Here is a 16008-nt window from a genome sequence, read left to right on the forward strand (position 1 = left end):
TAACCCAAATGTGATGACTGCAACAGTGAAACATGAAGAACATCAGCAGTAAATATACTTCCAAAGAAAATGAGAGGTGTTATTATACATCATATGATATGTTAGATTTAAAACATTTTCCTGTATCTTTATGCAGCCCCGCCCCAGCCTATCAAGCTTCTACAGACACCCCATGGATCCTTCTGTTACTATGTCCTGCCTGTCAGGCAAAGGGTGTGAGAGCTGTAAGCTCCAAGGCTGCTAACCCTGGCTGGTTTGTCCTTTTATTGCCTTCCAACCTTCCTTACAACAGCTGATGTGATTCCTGCAGTGAGAAGGTCTGCAGTGTCAGACTGCTCATGTGTGTGGTTCCACATATCAAAATATAGCAACAGTGCCCTTCACTCTTTATGACAAGCCTGGCAGCTTTGCCTGTAAGCTAACCATGATGCTGCTGCTGCCCTGTTTTTGTCAGGTTAGTCCCATCAACAACCTCAACCACCCCCTTCCTTCCAGGAGAGGTAGACTGATATTGACTGCTCACCCCTTCTCCCCAACTTGATCCTCTGACACTCAGGCTTGCTACTTAAAAGCAGACTATAAGTGAGAAGGTCAGGACTCCATTCCTCTGCACCACGACACCAGTCTGCAAAATTTGGAATGTTAAAGAGAAATGGATTTTTCTTACCAATGAATCCAAGCTTTCTTTGCTGCATGCAAACAGATTAGTATTGACTCCAAGTGTGGTGAACACACAGTCTTCATCTGGCTTAAACAAAATCTTTTCTGAAAGGAAAAATAAAAAAGTTTGGTTTACAGACTTGTCATTGAAAGGAACCAGTTTGTCAGTACGTATTGTAAAGTGATAGCAATTATGCCTCATAATGGTACTGATTAATGCAATGACTCAGTCATTCAAGCACTTTTAAACTACTGGCTTAAGTACAGCAGTTAATATGTGTGAAGATGTGATACATCATTTTGAAAATAAAGTCTTTTCTTGGGGATAAGAGTTTAGAACAGTTTTTGATGAACATGGTATTAACAGCACCATGAATAGCATACTTGTAATGTGAGGAAATGACAAGTGGACAAGTGTTTGTTTGGTGGTCATATTTAAAGGGTGAATATAGAAATGCTGCTGAGCATTAAAATACATTTTCAAAGAAAACCAGTACAGGTCAGTTAATTCCTTAACCGATACTCATCAAACTCTGCAGCGCACACACTGTGCTCTACGGCACATTTGCAGTCATTACATAGAAACGTTATTGATGACTGCAGAACTAAAACACAATGCATGCGTACAAGAATAAGGGTAAAGTGTTAAAAGTGCCTGTAAAGATGTACCAATACAAATACGGATGAAGAGCTGGTTTTCATTTTTTGTTGTATACACAAAGCAGAGGATGAAGCTGATATGAAAACTAGGTCTGTTATATGCAGTTTCCTTAAAAAAAACTTACCAGAATAGCATTCAGTAAAAAACAACACATATACATTTAAAATGCCAAACATCTTACATGGGCCACCAAGCCTTCAGTACCTCCCATGTGGGGAGAGTGTCTGCACCCCACTTAACTGCAATTAACTCCAGGGTTGTGCAAGCACCCTTGATGAATGTACAACACCCTCAAGCATGACGCTATATACAAATGCTACCAGAGTTAGCTTTCTCTCATTAAATCTCATTTGTCAAATTATGTGTATGGGTACTGAACATTAGAACACAGAATGATATGGTGATTGTACATCAATAAGCCTTCTGCCCCTAGCTAGCTTCAAATCCCAAAACATGCTCAGGCTACAGCCCTTTTTATTAAATAGCTAGAAAATAGCAAGATCGCTCACCACACCCAGAAAGATGCAGGTAGATAAGGTTAAGCAAGCAATAATGCCCGTGTGTTAATATGCAATTAACACCCCCCCCCCCCCTCCCGGAGTGTTATGAGGCCCGACGCCGCAGGCCCTGGAGGGCATCATTGCGCTTAGAGAATGGGCTATCTGTAAAATTGTTGTGTTTTACTTACTTGTATACATACTTTTTATCACTATATTTTTTTTAGTATATTTTAGATGTAAAATAGTTCCCTCGCCCAATGATTCAAACTTGCTGTAGTATATGTTAATGGTGTTGGAGGAAGCATTTTACAGCCAAAATATAACATTTAAAAATAACCAGGTTATTTACCTTATTTTTTGGTCCCTTACTCCTAAATTGTTTGGTTGGCAGTCACTGGAGATTGAAGTTACTATATAATGACTTAAGTTTGAGCTTCAGATTTCCTTTAGTTTAGCAGCTTTGTAATTTTATAAGAGCATTAATTAAGTTTATATTTTACAGCCTTTGTTCCCCCTTTATTTTAGGCTTTACCCAGATTTCTTCAGCTGAAAGATGCAGAGGTTTGTAAGCCTCTTTACTGCTGCTGGTGCCAGTAGTAATTTCATGCACTCACACACACACACACACACACACACACACACACACACACACACACACACACACACACACATCTCTGCTTCAGAAAAAATAAATGCATGCTAATGAAGACCCTGTTATTCTAGCAACTTTCTAAGTTTGTAACAGCAATATTTAAAATCCGTCCCTATTTTCAGCCCTTTATTTCCCCATTATTTGTTCAGAGAGGCATACCTCAAAACTGTCCAATTTTTGGCTCATATTTTTGATCTGTTCCTCATAAAAGGTGTGTTTTTCTGGGAATTTACTGGGATGATCTGATGTTTGAAGTCACTAAAAAAAATAGCATAAATTTGAGTTTCAGACTTCAAATCGAAAATGTACGTTAAAACAATCCCTGTTGCTGTAGCAACTTTCTAAGTTTATAAGAGCAATATTTAGTATCTGTCCTTATTTTTAGACCTTTGTCCAGATTTCTTGCAGTATGTGATTGAAGGGTATGCTGGGAGGAATGGTCGATTGCCCTCACACTTCACTTTCTCTCTCCCCTCTCTCTCTTTCTCACACACACACACACACACACACACACACACACACACACACACACACACACACACACACACGCACGCACACACAGATGCACGCGCACACAGATGCACGCGCACACAGATGCATGCGCGCGCGCACACAGATGCATGCGCACACAGACGCACGTGCACACAGATGCACCTGCTTTCATGCACACATTCACTCACACAAGCAGACAGCAACATAAACACAAATACACACGATCATCTCTCTCTCTTACTTTCAAACATGAATACACTCCCTCTCTCTCTACATACACACACACACACACACACACACACACACACACACACACACACACACACAGAGACACACACACTTTTTATTTTACACTCGCTAAACAGACACACACACACAGACACACAGACACACAGACACACAGACACACAGACACACAGACACACAGACACACACACTTTTTATTTTACACACACAGACACACACACACACACAGACACACAGACACACAGACACACACACTTTTTATTTTACACACACAGACACACACAGACACACACAGACACACACAGACACAGACACACACAGACACACACACACACACAGACACAGACACTTTTTATTTTACACTCGCTAAACAGAAGTGATGCTCAGCCAGTGTAAAATAGCAGCTTAACCGATCTGTCTCTCACACTCACACAGGCGCAGACTTCCACACACTAACACATACACACACATTTTTTTTATTTATTTTATTTTATTTTACACTCGCTAAACAGCAAAAGTGCTGCTTAGCAAGCATAAAATAGTAGCTCAACCGATCTCTCTCATACTCACACATGCATACACTTTCACACACAAACACATACACACACTTTTTTTTTTACTTTTATTTTATTTTACCCTCACTAAACAGCAAAAGCGCATCTTAGCAAGCATAAAATAATGGCGACCATTCCATTTTTCTCAGTCCAAGCTCCACAGTGGCTTGATAAGCAGCTGTGAAGCGGCAGACATTTGTCAGCGGCCATTACTTGTACATTAATACCCTGCTGGAGAACAATCGTTCTCCAATCAGGGTACTGATGTACAGTAAGCCCATTATTTAAGTAGTTTTATTTCTGCATTGCAGAAAGTTAAGCAGTTTTACTTCAGTGTGACTTAGCAATGGAAAAAAAAACTAGAAACGTTTTATGGTACAGTAAATCTTTCAACTTCTATGGTTTCACTGCTAGTTCTACATTTTTTTTGTGCACCTTAAGAAAAAAGTACAGTTGTGTACACTTACCATAAATGTAGATGTTCGAGTGTATTCACCGTTGCAGTCATAACATTTGGGTCATCGTCCTGCAGGTAGCCCTCAGCCGGCCTGAATATCAAAGTCTTGGTTCCTGCTTCAGATGCTGTCTCTTCTTCCATGATGTCAGATCGTCAGGAGTATAAAGCATGCAGCCGATGCCATTACATCAGTTTTTCTTGCCCCAAATGTCAGGTGCCCCCATAATGGAAGCAATTATATATATATAATAAAGAAAGGGTACCTCCTAATGCTAAGTACAGTTATCAGTAACAAGTAAAAACAGTATTCAAAATGAAACGCTGTACAACAATGGCCAATGAAGTAAAGTTCTCTTGGAGAATAGGTAGTGTGGTTAAATGATATAAAACTTAAAAGTGCAACATATATAGCAAAAAACTTGCATACATTTCCAGTACTTAAATTAAATGCACTTACAAGATATTCACGCTGTGAATGCAGTTATACCATAGCGAAATGATGGCTCCAAAGTATCCAGTCTTATGATGGCTTCAAAGTATCCAATCTTTTTGGTCTGATATACAAAGTATCCACACTCAAGATGTAGTAGCTGCTATGTGACTGTGATGAACTGTGATAACAGCTTAACCAGTCTAACAGAACAAATAAAAGCTTCTAGCTTTAATGGCAGTTAAAATCCTTTTATTTATTTTATTTTTAATTTATTTTAAATTTGTTTACCGGGCTAGTCCATCTGGATACATTTCCATTTTCAGCAGAGGGCCAGGGAGAAAAGTTCCACATTGAAGTGAATACAAAACAAATTATTTACATAAAGAAAGTAAGTAGTTAGTAAAATACAAACAGAAAACATGGTTCAATCTAGATTATACTAGTTGAGAATATATACTAGGAAGGACAATTACTCTAATTCTATTTCACAGTACAAGATAGGGGAGTTCTATTTTAGTAAAACATTCATGAAGATATAATTGATTCAGTAAATATATACACATACACAGTTTTATATCAATTAATATCTTATTAATATTTTATTGTAGGAAAAGTTAAAATCTTCATGTCCAAGTTAAAATCTTGATGTAGAATAAAACCGTCCCTATGTATTCCAAACGATAAGCGCTTTTGGTATCTTCTTCAGATCGTAGAGATTGGGACTGGAAGTTCCTTTTTATAGTGCTTGCTTCCTTTACTGTTGAGACAATCATTCAATCATCACACTGTCAGTCAGCTGTTTAAACGCACCAATCCTCTTTCCTCTCAGCTGGGGGTGTTCCATTTCCTATACCTTTTGCTTTTGAGGGGTGTGACCAGTCATGAATTATTAAGCCAGACACACCTCCATGTTAGCTGATAGTTGGTCTTCTAGCTTTTAGTATAGGTTTCAGTGGAATGATGTTATTCAAGCCTGGCTCAATATCAGCACGGAGGTTCACAATCCACTTACTCTCCTTACAGTCAGTAATATTTTCAATGTCGCCTTTCCTTATTCCACTATATACATTCTCTATCACCTTATAAGTGAAAGAATGACCGACATTTCTTTCAGCATGCGTTGCTAAAGCATTATGTGGATCTTTATTGGTAATGTCTCTTTGATGTCTCAAAATGCGATTTTTAAACATCTGACTAGTTTTTCCTACATAGAATGCAGGGCAAAGCTTAGCTTACAGGTAGCCATGTACACCACATTGGGGGTTATACAAGTGGCTTTGACATTAAAGGTGTATTTCTTCTTTGTCCTTGGATGTTCAAATTCGTTATTACAGTCAATCAGTGGGCATGCTGTGCAGTGGCCACACTTGAACGTGCCTTTATGTCCAACAATTTTATGTTTGCTAAACCCATCCTTTGTGCAAAGTAACCTCTTTAAATTTTTCTTATTCTTGTAGCCAAAGCATGGTGTTTCACCTACAATGTCTTTTAGCTTGGCATCCTGGGTGAGGATTGGCCAAAACTGCCTTATTATGGATTTAACTTGTGTGTTGTCTGTGCTGTAAGTTAACATCACTCTGGTGGTTCTGTCTTCTGTCTTGTTTTTCTTTGAGATAACTTCTTGAACATTCACATCTTTTTCATTATAGCCTCTCTTTATTAGGTTTTGTTGTAGAAACAAAATTTCCTTTTCTCTTGTCTCATCTTTGCTACATCTTTTATGTATTCTTTGTGTTTCATTTTGCATAATATTTTTAGTGACATGTTTAGGTTGCATGCTGCTTTTCAACAAGTAATGATTTTTCCATGTATTTTTTCGGTGTAATTCTGTTTCCAACATGTTTTCGTTAAGAATCACATTCACATCCAAAAATGCAACTTGATTATGAGAGTGTTCTGCTGTAAAGCAAAGTAAAGTGGACTAGCCTGGTAAACAAATGTAAAATAAATAAAAATAAAATAAATAAAAGGATTTTAACTGCCATTAAAGCTAGAAGCTTTTATTTGATCGGTTAGAATGGTTAAGCTGTTATCACAGTTCATCACAGTCACATAGCAGCTTCTACAGCTTCAGTGTGGATACTTTGTATATCAGACCAAAAAGATTGGATACTTTGAAGCAATCATAAGACTGGATACTTTGGAGCCATCATTTCGCTATGGTATAACTGCATTCACAGCGTGAATATCTTGTAAGTGCATTTAATTTAAGTACTGGAAATGTATGCAAGTTTTTTGCTATCGTGAATATCTTGTAAGTGCATTTAATTTAAGTACTGGAAATGTATGCACGTTTTTTGCTATATATGTTGCACTTTTAAGTTTTATATCATTTAACCACACTACCTATTCTCCAAGAGAACTTTACTTCATTGGCCATTGTTGTACAGCGTTTCATTTTGAATACAATTATATATATAGGTTACACCTCCAACAAAAAGCAAATACACCAGAAAGCTGAAATACACTAAACAAGAAGAAAGGTATAGCCAAGAGACGTCAGGGGGCTGGAGGGAGGGTAACTAGGACTGCAACAGTGAATACACTTGAACATCTACATTTATGGTAAGTGTACACAACTGTACTATGTTCTTCATGTTTCACTGTTGCAGTCATTACATTGGAGTAGATTTCCAAGGAAGGGAGGAGGCAGTTAGAGAGCATTAGGACCAGCAATTAAGCCCTGCAAGACTGCAGTGGCAAAACCAGCTCTGGTTTTAGAAAAAAACAGGCAAGTGGTAATGCTTGGTGAAGGTATGTACAGAGCTCCAGGTAGCAGCTTCTAGGATGTCCCTGGTAGGGACAGCTCTGAGAAAGGCTGTAGAAGTAGATGCAGCCCTGGTGGAATGTGATCTTATCCCCTGTGGGGTAGGTTTTCCATGGTGCTTATAGCAGAAATGAATGCAATGGCCTATCCACTTAGAAATGGTTTGCTTTGAAATGGCCTTCCCCTCTGCCCCTGCAGAAAAGGCAACAAGCAGCTGTTCTGTTTTTTTGAGAGGCTTAGTCCTGTCCAAATAAAATCTAATTTGTCTGTGCACGTCCAAAGAGTGCAGTATTCGTTCTCCTTTTTTCTGTGGATTAGGAAAGAAGGTTGGCAAATGAAAGGACTGATTAAGGGCCACACTGGATACCCACCTTGGGCATAAAGGAAGGATTGGTCCTGAGGGACACCCTGTCTGCATGGAAGATGATGAAGGGCTCCACTGCCATGAGGGCCTGTAATTCAGACACTCTTCTTGCTGACGTGATGGCTAGAAGGAAGGCTGTTTTCCAAGAAAGGAATTTCAACTCTACAGTTGCAGCTGGCTCAAAAGGAGGTAGAGTGAGCTTTTCCAATACAAAGTTATGGTCCCAGGCTGGAGTAGGGGCTCTCCTGGGTGGTCTTAAATTTTTGGCGCCTCTGAAGAATTGTTTCAGCAGGGGGTGAGAGAAGAAGGGTGGCTCAGTACTATAATGAGATGAAATGGCTGAGGCATGAATTTTAATTGATGAGAAGGAAAGGCCCTTGTGGAGCATCTCTGTTAAGTATTGAAGACTATGTGGTAAGCTGGGCACTACTGTGCCCATCCCCCGAGTCTGGCTCCAGGAACAGTATCTTTTCCACTTTTCAGCATAGAATTTTCTAGTACTAGGCCTCCTTACCTCCATCTAGCACCTGCTTACTAAGGGATGCAATTGGACAGCTCAGGTAATTAGCCAGGCTGCAAGGTTCAGGGTTTGGAGTTGGGGGTGGAGAATCCGGCACTCCTGCTGGGACAGCAGGGAAGGGGTCTGAGGCAGGTGCCATGGTTCCAGCAGTGACATACTGCGCAAGAGGGGGTACCAGTGCTGGCATGGCTAGTCGGGTGCAATCAGTATTGTCCTTGGTTTGTCCTGTTTGATCTTTAGTAGAACGTTCGAGAGGAGAGGCAGAGGGAGAAAGCATAAACTGAGAGGCTCTCCCAGGTGAAGGACAGGGCATCCATTTTCCATGCTTGTCTGTGGGGATTCCTTGTGCAGAATTTGTCCAATTGGTAGTTCTGAGGGGAGGCAAACAGGTCTATCTCTGGGTTCCCCCATTTGTTTCTCAAAATGTTGAATATCTTTGGTTCCAGTTTCCACTCATTTGGGTCCATGAGATTTCTGCTTATGTCGTCTGCCAGTGAATTTAGCTTGCCTGGCAGGAATTGAGCTTGTAGGTGCACTTGGTAGCTCAAGGCTGTGTTCCACAGAGCCATGGCTAGTCTGCAGAGGGGATACGAGTGGGTTCCCCTCTGCTTATGTACCACATAATAGTGGAGTTGCCTGTCTTTACCAATAATTGTCCTGGAAGAATGTGGTCCTTGAAGGCGGTCAGGGAATTCTGTACAGCTAACATTTCTTTTTGATTTATATGCAGGTGCATTTGACTCGGGTTCCATTTGCCCTGAATGCACTGCCCTGCCAAATGAGCCCCCCATGCATAGTCTGATGCATCTGTGATTAGGGTTTGGGCGGCAGGGGGTAGAGTGAATGGCATTCCCTTGTTGCGGTAGCAGGCCTCTGCCCACCAAAGGAACTCTGTCTTTATACAAGGAAGGATAGGAATCATTGATTCCAGATCCTGAGAATGTTGACATCATAGGCTTTTTAGATACCATTGTAGTTTCCTCATATGCAGTTTTGCATATGGAATTAGAAGAATGCAAGAGGCCATGAACCCCAGGGCTTGCAGGATTTTCCTTGCAGATAGCTGGGTCTTTGTGGCCAGTAATTTGAAGTAGGCTGTCAGATAAACTTGTTTCTCTAACGTGAGGTAAGCCATCTGGAAAGTTGTGCTCAAGCTTGCTCCCAGGAATACAATTTGTTGGCAGGGTACAAGATGAGATTTCTTTTCGTTTATGGTGTACCCCAGTGAGGTTAGCAGTTTCTTTACAAATGTCAGATGATTTAGTAACATGTCCTGGCTTTCTGCCTGAATTAGACAATTGTCCAGGTATGGGTATATTTGAATATTTCTTTGCCTGCAAAATGCAATGACTGGCGCTAGGCACTTTGTGAATACCCTGGGCGCAGTAGATAAGCCAAAGAGAAGTGCAGAGAACTGATAGTGCATGTAGCCTACTCTGAAGCGTAGGTATTTCCTGCAATATTGCCTTATTGGAATGTGCAGGTAAGCTTCCTTCAAGTCCAAGGTTGCCAACCAGGCATCTTTGCCTAGCATAGGAAACAGCTGATGAAGAGTTAGCATTTTGAATTTTGGGATTACCAAAAAGGTGTTTAGAACAGAGAGGTCCAGGATAGGACGCTATAAGCCGTCTTTTCTGGGTACCAGGAAAAGTCTTGAGTAAAAACCTTGTCCCCTTTCTTCTGCTGGGACAGGTTGAGTAGCCCTGATACTTAGAAGAGAGAGAACCTGCTGCTGAGCCTCTGCCCACTGATTTGGGGGTAGGTCTGGCCAACTGTTTGGGGTTGGTAAGGTGTGGAAGTGGAATCTGTATCCTTGGGAAACTATATTTAAAACCCATTTGTCCTGGGTAATGAGTTCCCAGTTTTTTTGCATGCAGGGCGATCTTTCCCCCTAAAGGAGCAGGCAGTTGTGCAGGGCTTAGAAGGTTTAAGGTTAAGTCATTGTGACAGTTTTCCATAGGGGGGTGTCTTACTACTTCCAGCTTTGGAAGTGGAAGCCCCCTACTGCTTAAGCATGTGAGTACATTGAGACTGTAGCCTAGGTGGTCTGCTGTTCCTGGGTTTGGACTGAGAAGGCCTGGAAGAGACAGGAAAGGACCAATTCTTAGAAGGCCAATGCCTACTAAATCTGGGAGGCTGTACTTGCAGGAAATCTCTAACAGTTTGCATAGATTTAGCTTTTTCCTCCATCTTTTTAAGTACTTCTTCTGCTTTGTTGCCAAACAGGTGGTCTTGGTTCAAGGGAGCATGCAGTAATTTAGCTTTAACATGATCTGGCAAATTTTGCTCCTTAAGCCAAGCATGCCTTCTAAGAACAGACCCAGTGACAGCAGCCCTGCAAGATGCTTTTAAAGAGTCAAAACCACATTGCAAAGTATGTTTACCAACTTGTTCAGCAGAATGCATTAAATCCTGTAATTCTTTACTTTCAGCACAGTCAGGAATCATCATTTTCTGTTTACATAGTCCAATAATATGCTGCTGATACTTTAAAATATGAAACTGGCAGTTTAAGGCCCTAATGGCCAAGGTAGCAGAAGTATACACCTACTTACCCCATCTGTCCAAGGCTACAGAATCTCTATCAGAGGGGATAGGGTTTTAGACAGTAGCAGCCTTAATGCCTTTAGGTCCCTGTGAAATGGTCTCTAGGTCCGTAGTAGGGTTCCTGAAGAGGAACTTGAGAGAGGCAGGTACTCTGTAGTACCCATCAGGTTTCCTGGGAGCTGGAGGTAAAGTGTCTAGGGCCAGTCTAGATTCCAAGAAGGCATAATCTACAATGTCCAGGACAGGAGGGATAGCTAAAGGCCTGTGATGAGGTAGGAGTAAGAATTCCCTAAGCCTCTTTTTGGAGTCAGAGTAATCCTGGCTTTCCCAGCGGAAATGCTCCCCAAGAGTGTGCAAGGTTTCATCAAAGGAAAAGTCTTCTGGAGGGGAAGCAGAGGGTATGGAGTCCTCTGCATCAGAATCCTTATAGGTGGATAAGGGCAAATCCTGGTAATCAGAAGAAACAGAAATTTCAGAATCCTGATCAGAAGAATCAGAAGGAAAATCAGTTCTAGGTCTCTTAGAGGGTGAAGTCTGGCTTCCCATAATTACAGTAATAAGGTCTTCAGGTATTCTTATTTGTTTTTTAGGCATATGGGCCTGACCATGCAGTTTGGACGTCGGTTTTCTAGGTGTGGGTCGAGTTTTAGGCCTTGAAGAAGAAGATGGTGTCGGTTTGAAATGCAAGTCAGTAGGCCTGAATACACCCTCAGAAGCTGGTGCCTGCACAGCGGCTCCAGACCCATCCAAGGTAGAGACATCCGCAGGTTCCATAGTCAAAGAAGCATCTTGCGGCATATTGGACTCTGAATGGGTCTCAGTAGAGGCCTGCGAATCTGTAGTAGCGGGTATCAGGGGCTGCAAAAGCGCCTTACTGAGTACCGGTGAACTGGCGACTACCTTAATGGAAGCGTCATCAGCAGCTTTGGACCTATGCAGTCTGTCTCTGTCTTTATCTTTACGTTTATTCGGAATGTCAGTAGTCAGATGGCTTACTGAAGCCATTTCTGGATAATTAAACAGAGTACCGAAATAGCTTGATGCAAAAATGAACAGACGACGAATAGTTCGAGGATTGAATAAGGCCTAAGCAAGGAATGCAGTACGAACAAATATCTTTATGAGGTATTTGCTTTCCACAGGTAATACAATTGTTAACTTTTATTGACATCCGTTTAGAGCAAGAAAAAGGATCCACAATGGGGTAACTTAGCTTTTTTGAAGACTTCTGTTCTGAAACTCAAAAACGAAAATTTCAGGAGTTGGCCGACCGGCACTTGCGAACTGCTTCTGCTTTGGGCACCGCACGGCAAGAAAGACTGATGTAATGGCGTTGGCTGCATGCTTTATACCCCTGACAACCTGACATCATGGAAGAAGAGACAGCATCTGACGCAGGACCGAAGACTTTGATATTCAGACCGGTTGAGGGCTACCTGCAGGCAGGTAACCCAAATGTAATGAGTGCAACAGTGAAACATGAATAACATCTTTATACTTCTTTTGCAAAACTACATTACAAGCTCAATAACCAATCATCAAAGTGCACATTCAAACATGTGTCATAAAATTCTACACCTGTGGTATCCTAAAGGATAACAACTTGTTCTTGCCCTAGGCCTGGTTTGACAGAGTTGTGCAACTCTGAACTCAAAAAAATGATTTTTGCACCATGTATCTTATTGTTTGGATTTTTGGCATATATGAACAGCGTGGATGACAACAACTTAGGCATGCAGGAGGAAGACACGGCAATTTTCCATAGCTGCTTTATGGTTTTTAGAACCTGTGGACACCAGGTTCTACTGTTCAGGTCAGACCTCTTGAAGAGCAATTACATCTCACTTAAAAAAAAAAATGCAGCAGACATTTCACTCAAATACAAAAAATGTGGATGGTTGTACAACCAGACATGAAGCGTGGACAATTTAATGGGAACAGGTAGAGCATAAAATGTGTGTTTTTTTGCTAATCCAAAAAATAATATGAGAATACATAACTCTACAATCCAGACATTACTATCTGGAAAATGTCATACAAGTGCAAATGTACCTTTTCTGGGACTTAAACAGGGTCCTGAAAACTTGCATCTGGTGTGATTTATACAATGACCACCACATTTCCTGAACACTCAATACATCTGCCTCTTAAGACTAGCACACTTCAGCATCCCATGGGTTTTTAAGACTACTGTTAATGCCCCCTGTGCTGGTGTTCTCAGAAAGTAAAGTGCTCATTACCTCAAGACTCGCATCACATTTGTCTCACTGTACAGGCTTGTAAATTGAAAACTAAGTGCACACATCCTTGTGTACTCAAGCTGCTCTGCTTGCCACTATAACATAAAAAATAAAGTGTTATTAATCCCTATGTGAGGGTAAGAGCCACACTCACCAAACCTTACTACTCTCTTTTCAATGTTGTTGCAAGCTGGAGACTGATCATGACAGTCACCTGTATTGTTCTTCCTGTGAAGAGTATTACTGTCAGATCCCCCAGAACTTACTAATAAGCAGGTGTTTAAATCTCACTGTACAATGTAGCAAGCAATGGAACTTAGATCAAGCAAAAGTAAGCTGTATCTGCTCTGACTAGTTCTGCCATACTTAAAGCAAAAGTGGATGCAATTGTCCAATCATTTAGAGATTGTTTGCCTAAATATTAGCATAAAGGACACAGATAACTGGCCTGTTTACCTGAAAACATTGCTACTTTAACACAACAGAGTAGTTGTAAGTGCACAGTCATGCATGGTGTGTTTGATCCTTTCAACCTTATTTTAAGGGATAGAAAACTGGTTAAAAGAACAGCCTGACATAAATATGGCTGTGAGACTGTCTGACTTTCTTCAATACTATACTGTCCTTGTGGAAGAGTGTGCAAGGATACCTGAACACAATGGCTTCCAACTCAAAATCCACTTGTCTCATTATTACGGGAAGAACGGCATTACAAGATACACATTTCAGTTCAGTTGTACAGGCAAGTTTAAAATGGGTTAGCGTCAGCTTGACAAAGAGAATGTCCCCTACAGGGCAGGGATATCATGCAGGTGACCTCAGCTGAAGGGTTACTTCAAAAACAACATGACCGATGTGTTAACTGAAACTGGTAGATCCAGTGGGACACAAGCAGAAATAGCAGACAGCTTCACCTAAATGAGAGAGTAAGAAAGGACTTGATTAAGCAATTCAGAGAGGTACTTTAAGATCTGAGACATGTGACATGAGATGCAGCCTACTGCATTATTCACACACTGTTATAAGAATGTACTCTACTTAGACAATTATTCACAGGATGTTTGTGTAGAATAAACAGCTGTGCGGAGTCAGCCTAATATCTTCCAGGCTGTGACCTTGAGGCTCTGGGGATGAGGGTGCAGCTGAGTCCTGTCCTTCTGAGTAACCTTGCCATCATTACCATCTGTACAAACAGGGGACAAACAGAATTGTCATGGCTATTCTGGAGCTATAAATTCTGCTCTTTTTCTTGCTTTTAGAAGCACTTTCAGAATCATACAGAAAGCACACAGAAGATCTTGATCATACCTGTTAAAGCTACATTAGTTTTTATGTAATTTGTACAGGGTATTCTGGAACACAACTTGGATATTTGAGGGTTCACATGAAACCCAAACAGGTCTATCGACAGGGTTCTTTATAATGTCCAGGAAGGTTTGCATGAACAGTTTCCATCTGTCTGAGGCAGAGTGTACACTGCTTAGGGTGCCAGCTAGGGAGTTCTGCTAAATGGATATGCAGATTGTTTGGAGGTCTAGGTTAAGAGTAACTGCTAAATTCTAGAAAACAACAGCCAGTCTATACAAGGGCTATGATTGGCTTCTCTCCTGCCTGCTGAAGTGCCACATCACTTTTGTGCTGTCTGTCATGGTCCACATCACATCATCTCTGGGCCCAGGACTGACTGGAATTCCAGCAAAGGTTGATAGATGGCAGTAATCTCCTTTCAATTAGTGTGCTACTTACTTTGTTCCCTAGACCACTGGCCCTGAATTTGAAACTGTAGCAAGTGTTCTCCTCAAGCATAATCTGTCACAACTGTCCACATCATGATTTTCTCCTCTCATCCAGGCAGTTTCAAGAGCCCCTTACGTCTTGAGACCTGAAAGTGCAACTTTACTAATGTGACTCACAGGAACTGTTGGGGGCTCCGCGATCATGGATGGAAAGCAGGCATATTTTATGTCTAATGCAATGAGGAAAGCATTTCTCATCAGCATAGGAAGTAGGGCCTACCAAGGAAGAATCCTGAATGTTTTTACTGCCATATATTTCTCCAGAACCTTTTTTTAAGTGTTAGGGACTTTGAGTACAGTGATGCACTATAAAAACATCTCTGAAGGCCTTGATCACTGGAGGAATGGCCAACAGTCTTGATTGTTCTATGCTTAACAGCTCAATGTATTACTTCTTAGAGGGAGATGACTCCCTAACCCCCACACAAAACTTAAAATACTCCAACAGTTTGTGTGTGCCTTCAAAAGTGACATATTTTTGCTGGAACAATGAAAAGGGGATCTCTGTCATAACTCAAAGAATAGAGAATAGAGAGCTTATCAGTATAGGACAATTTCTCTTGTACCCAATCTGAATTAAATGAATCTATGGGGGAAGTAGGATTATCCATCTTTTTTTCCCTTTTCATTTCAGGTTTGCAGAGGCCAAGGGTGATGGGCATTTAAAGAACAGCATATTATGGTACTGCAAAGTACTCCTGTGTGAACTTTCTTTAATAAAATATGGCTGGTAACAGTTAAGAAGCCCATGCAACTTGGAACCAATCATCTAATGCTCAAGCTTCAAATCTTTCTCCAATCCCAAATAATAAACGTGGGCCAGTCTGAAACTGTCTTATGGATTGACATCTTAACATTGGTAATCTCTATCACAATTGTTGGAAATTACGCTACAGCCACAAGGGCATGAGCTGGTAGAGTCTGCCCACAAAGGTCTCTTGCTTACTGTTTAATAACTGCTACAGATCAATTGTTGGAAATTACGCTACAGCCACAAGGGCATGAGCTGGTTGAGTCTGCCATCAAAGGTCTCTTGCTTACTGTTTAATAACTGCTACAGATGTCTATGGACTGATATCTAGGCAATAACCAGTCCTCAAAACATCAGGGCTTGCAATT

The 16008-nt window shown here is 41.0% G+C and overlaps 1 protein-coding gene across 1 annotated transcript in view; it reads right to left on the bottom strand.

The window, feature by feature from the left end:
- RAPGEFL1 (Rap guanine nucleotide exchange factor like 1) overlaps positions 1-16008 on the bottom strand; it is a 672616-nt gene that overhangs the window by 351196 nt on the left and 305412 nt on the right. Inside the window, exon 7 of the mRNA XM_044055019.1 lies at positions 668-765. Within this exon, the coding sequence (XP_043910954.1) occupies positions 668-765 (98 nt within the window). The remainder of the gene's footprint in view (positions 1-667; positions 766-16008) is intronic.

Source organism: Protopterus annectens, chromosome 13.part0 (genome assembly GCF_019279795.1).
Source record: "Protopterus annectens isolate FY-2018-M chromosome 13.part0, PAN1.0, whole genome shotgun sequence".
NCBI classification, from domain to species: domain Eukaryota; kingdom Metazoa; phylum Chordata; order Ceratodontiformes; family Protopteridae; genus Protopterus; species Protopterus annectens.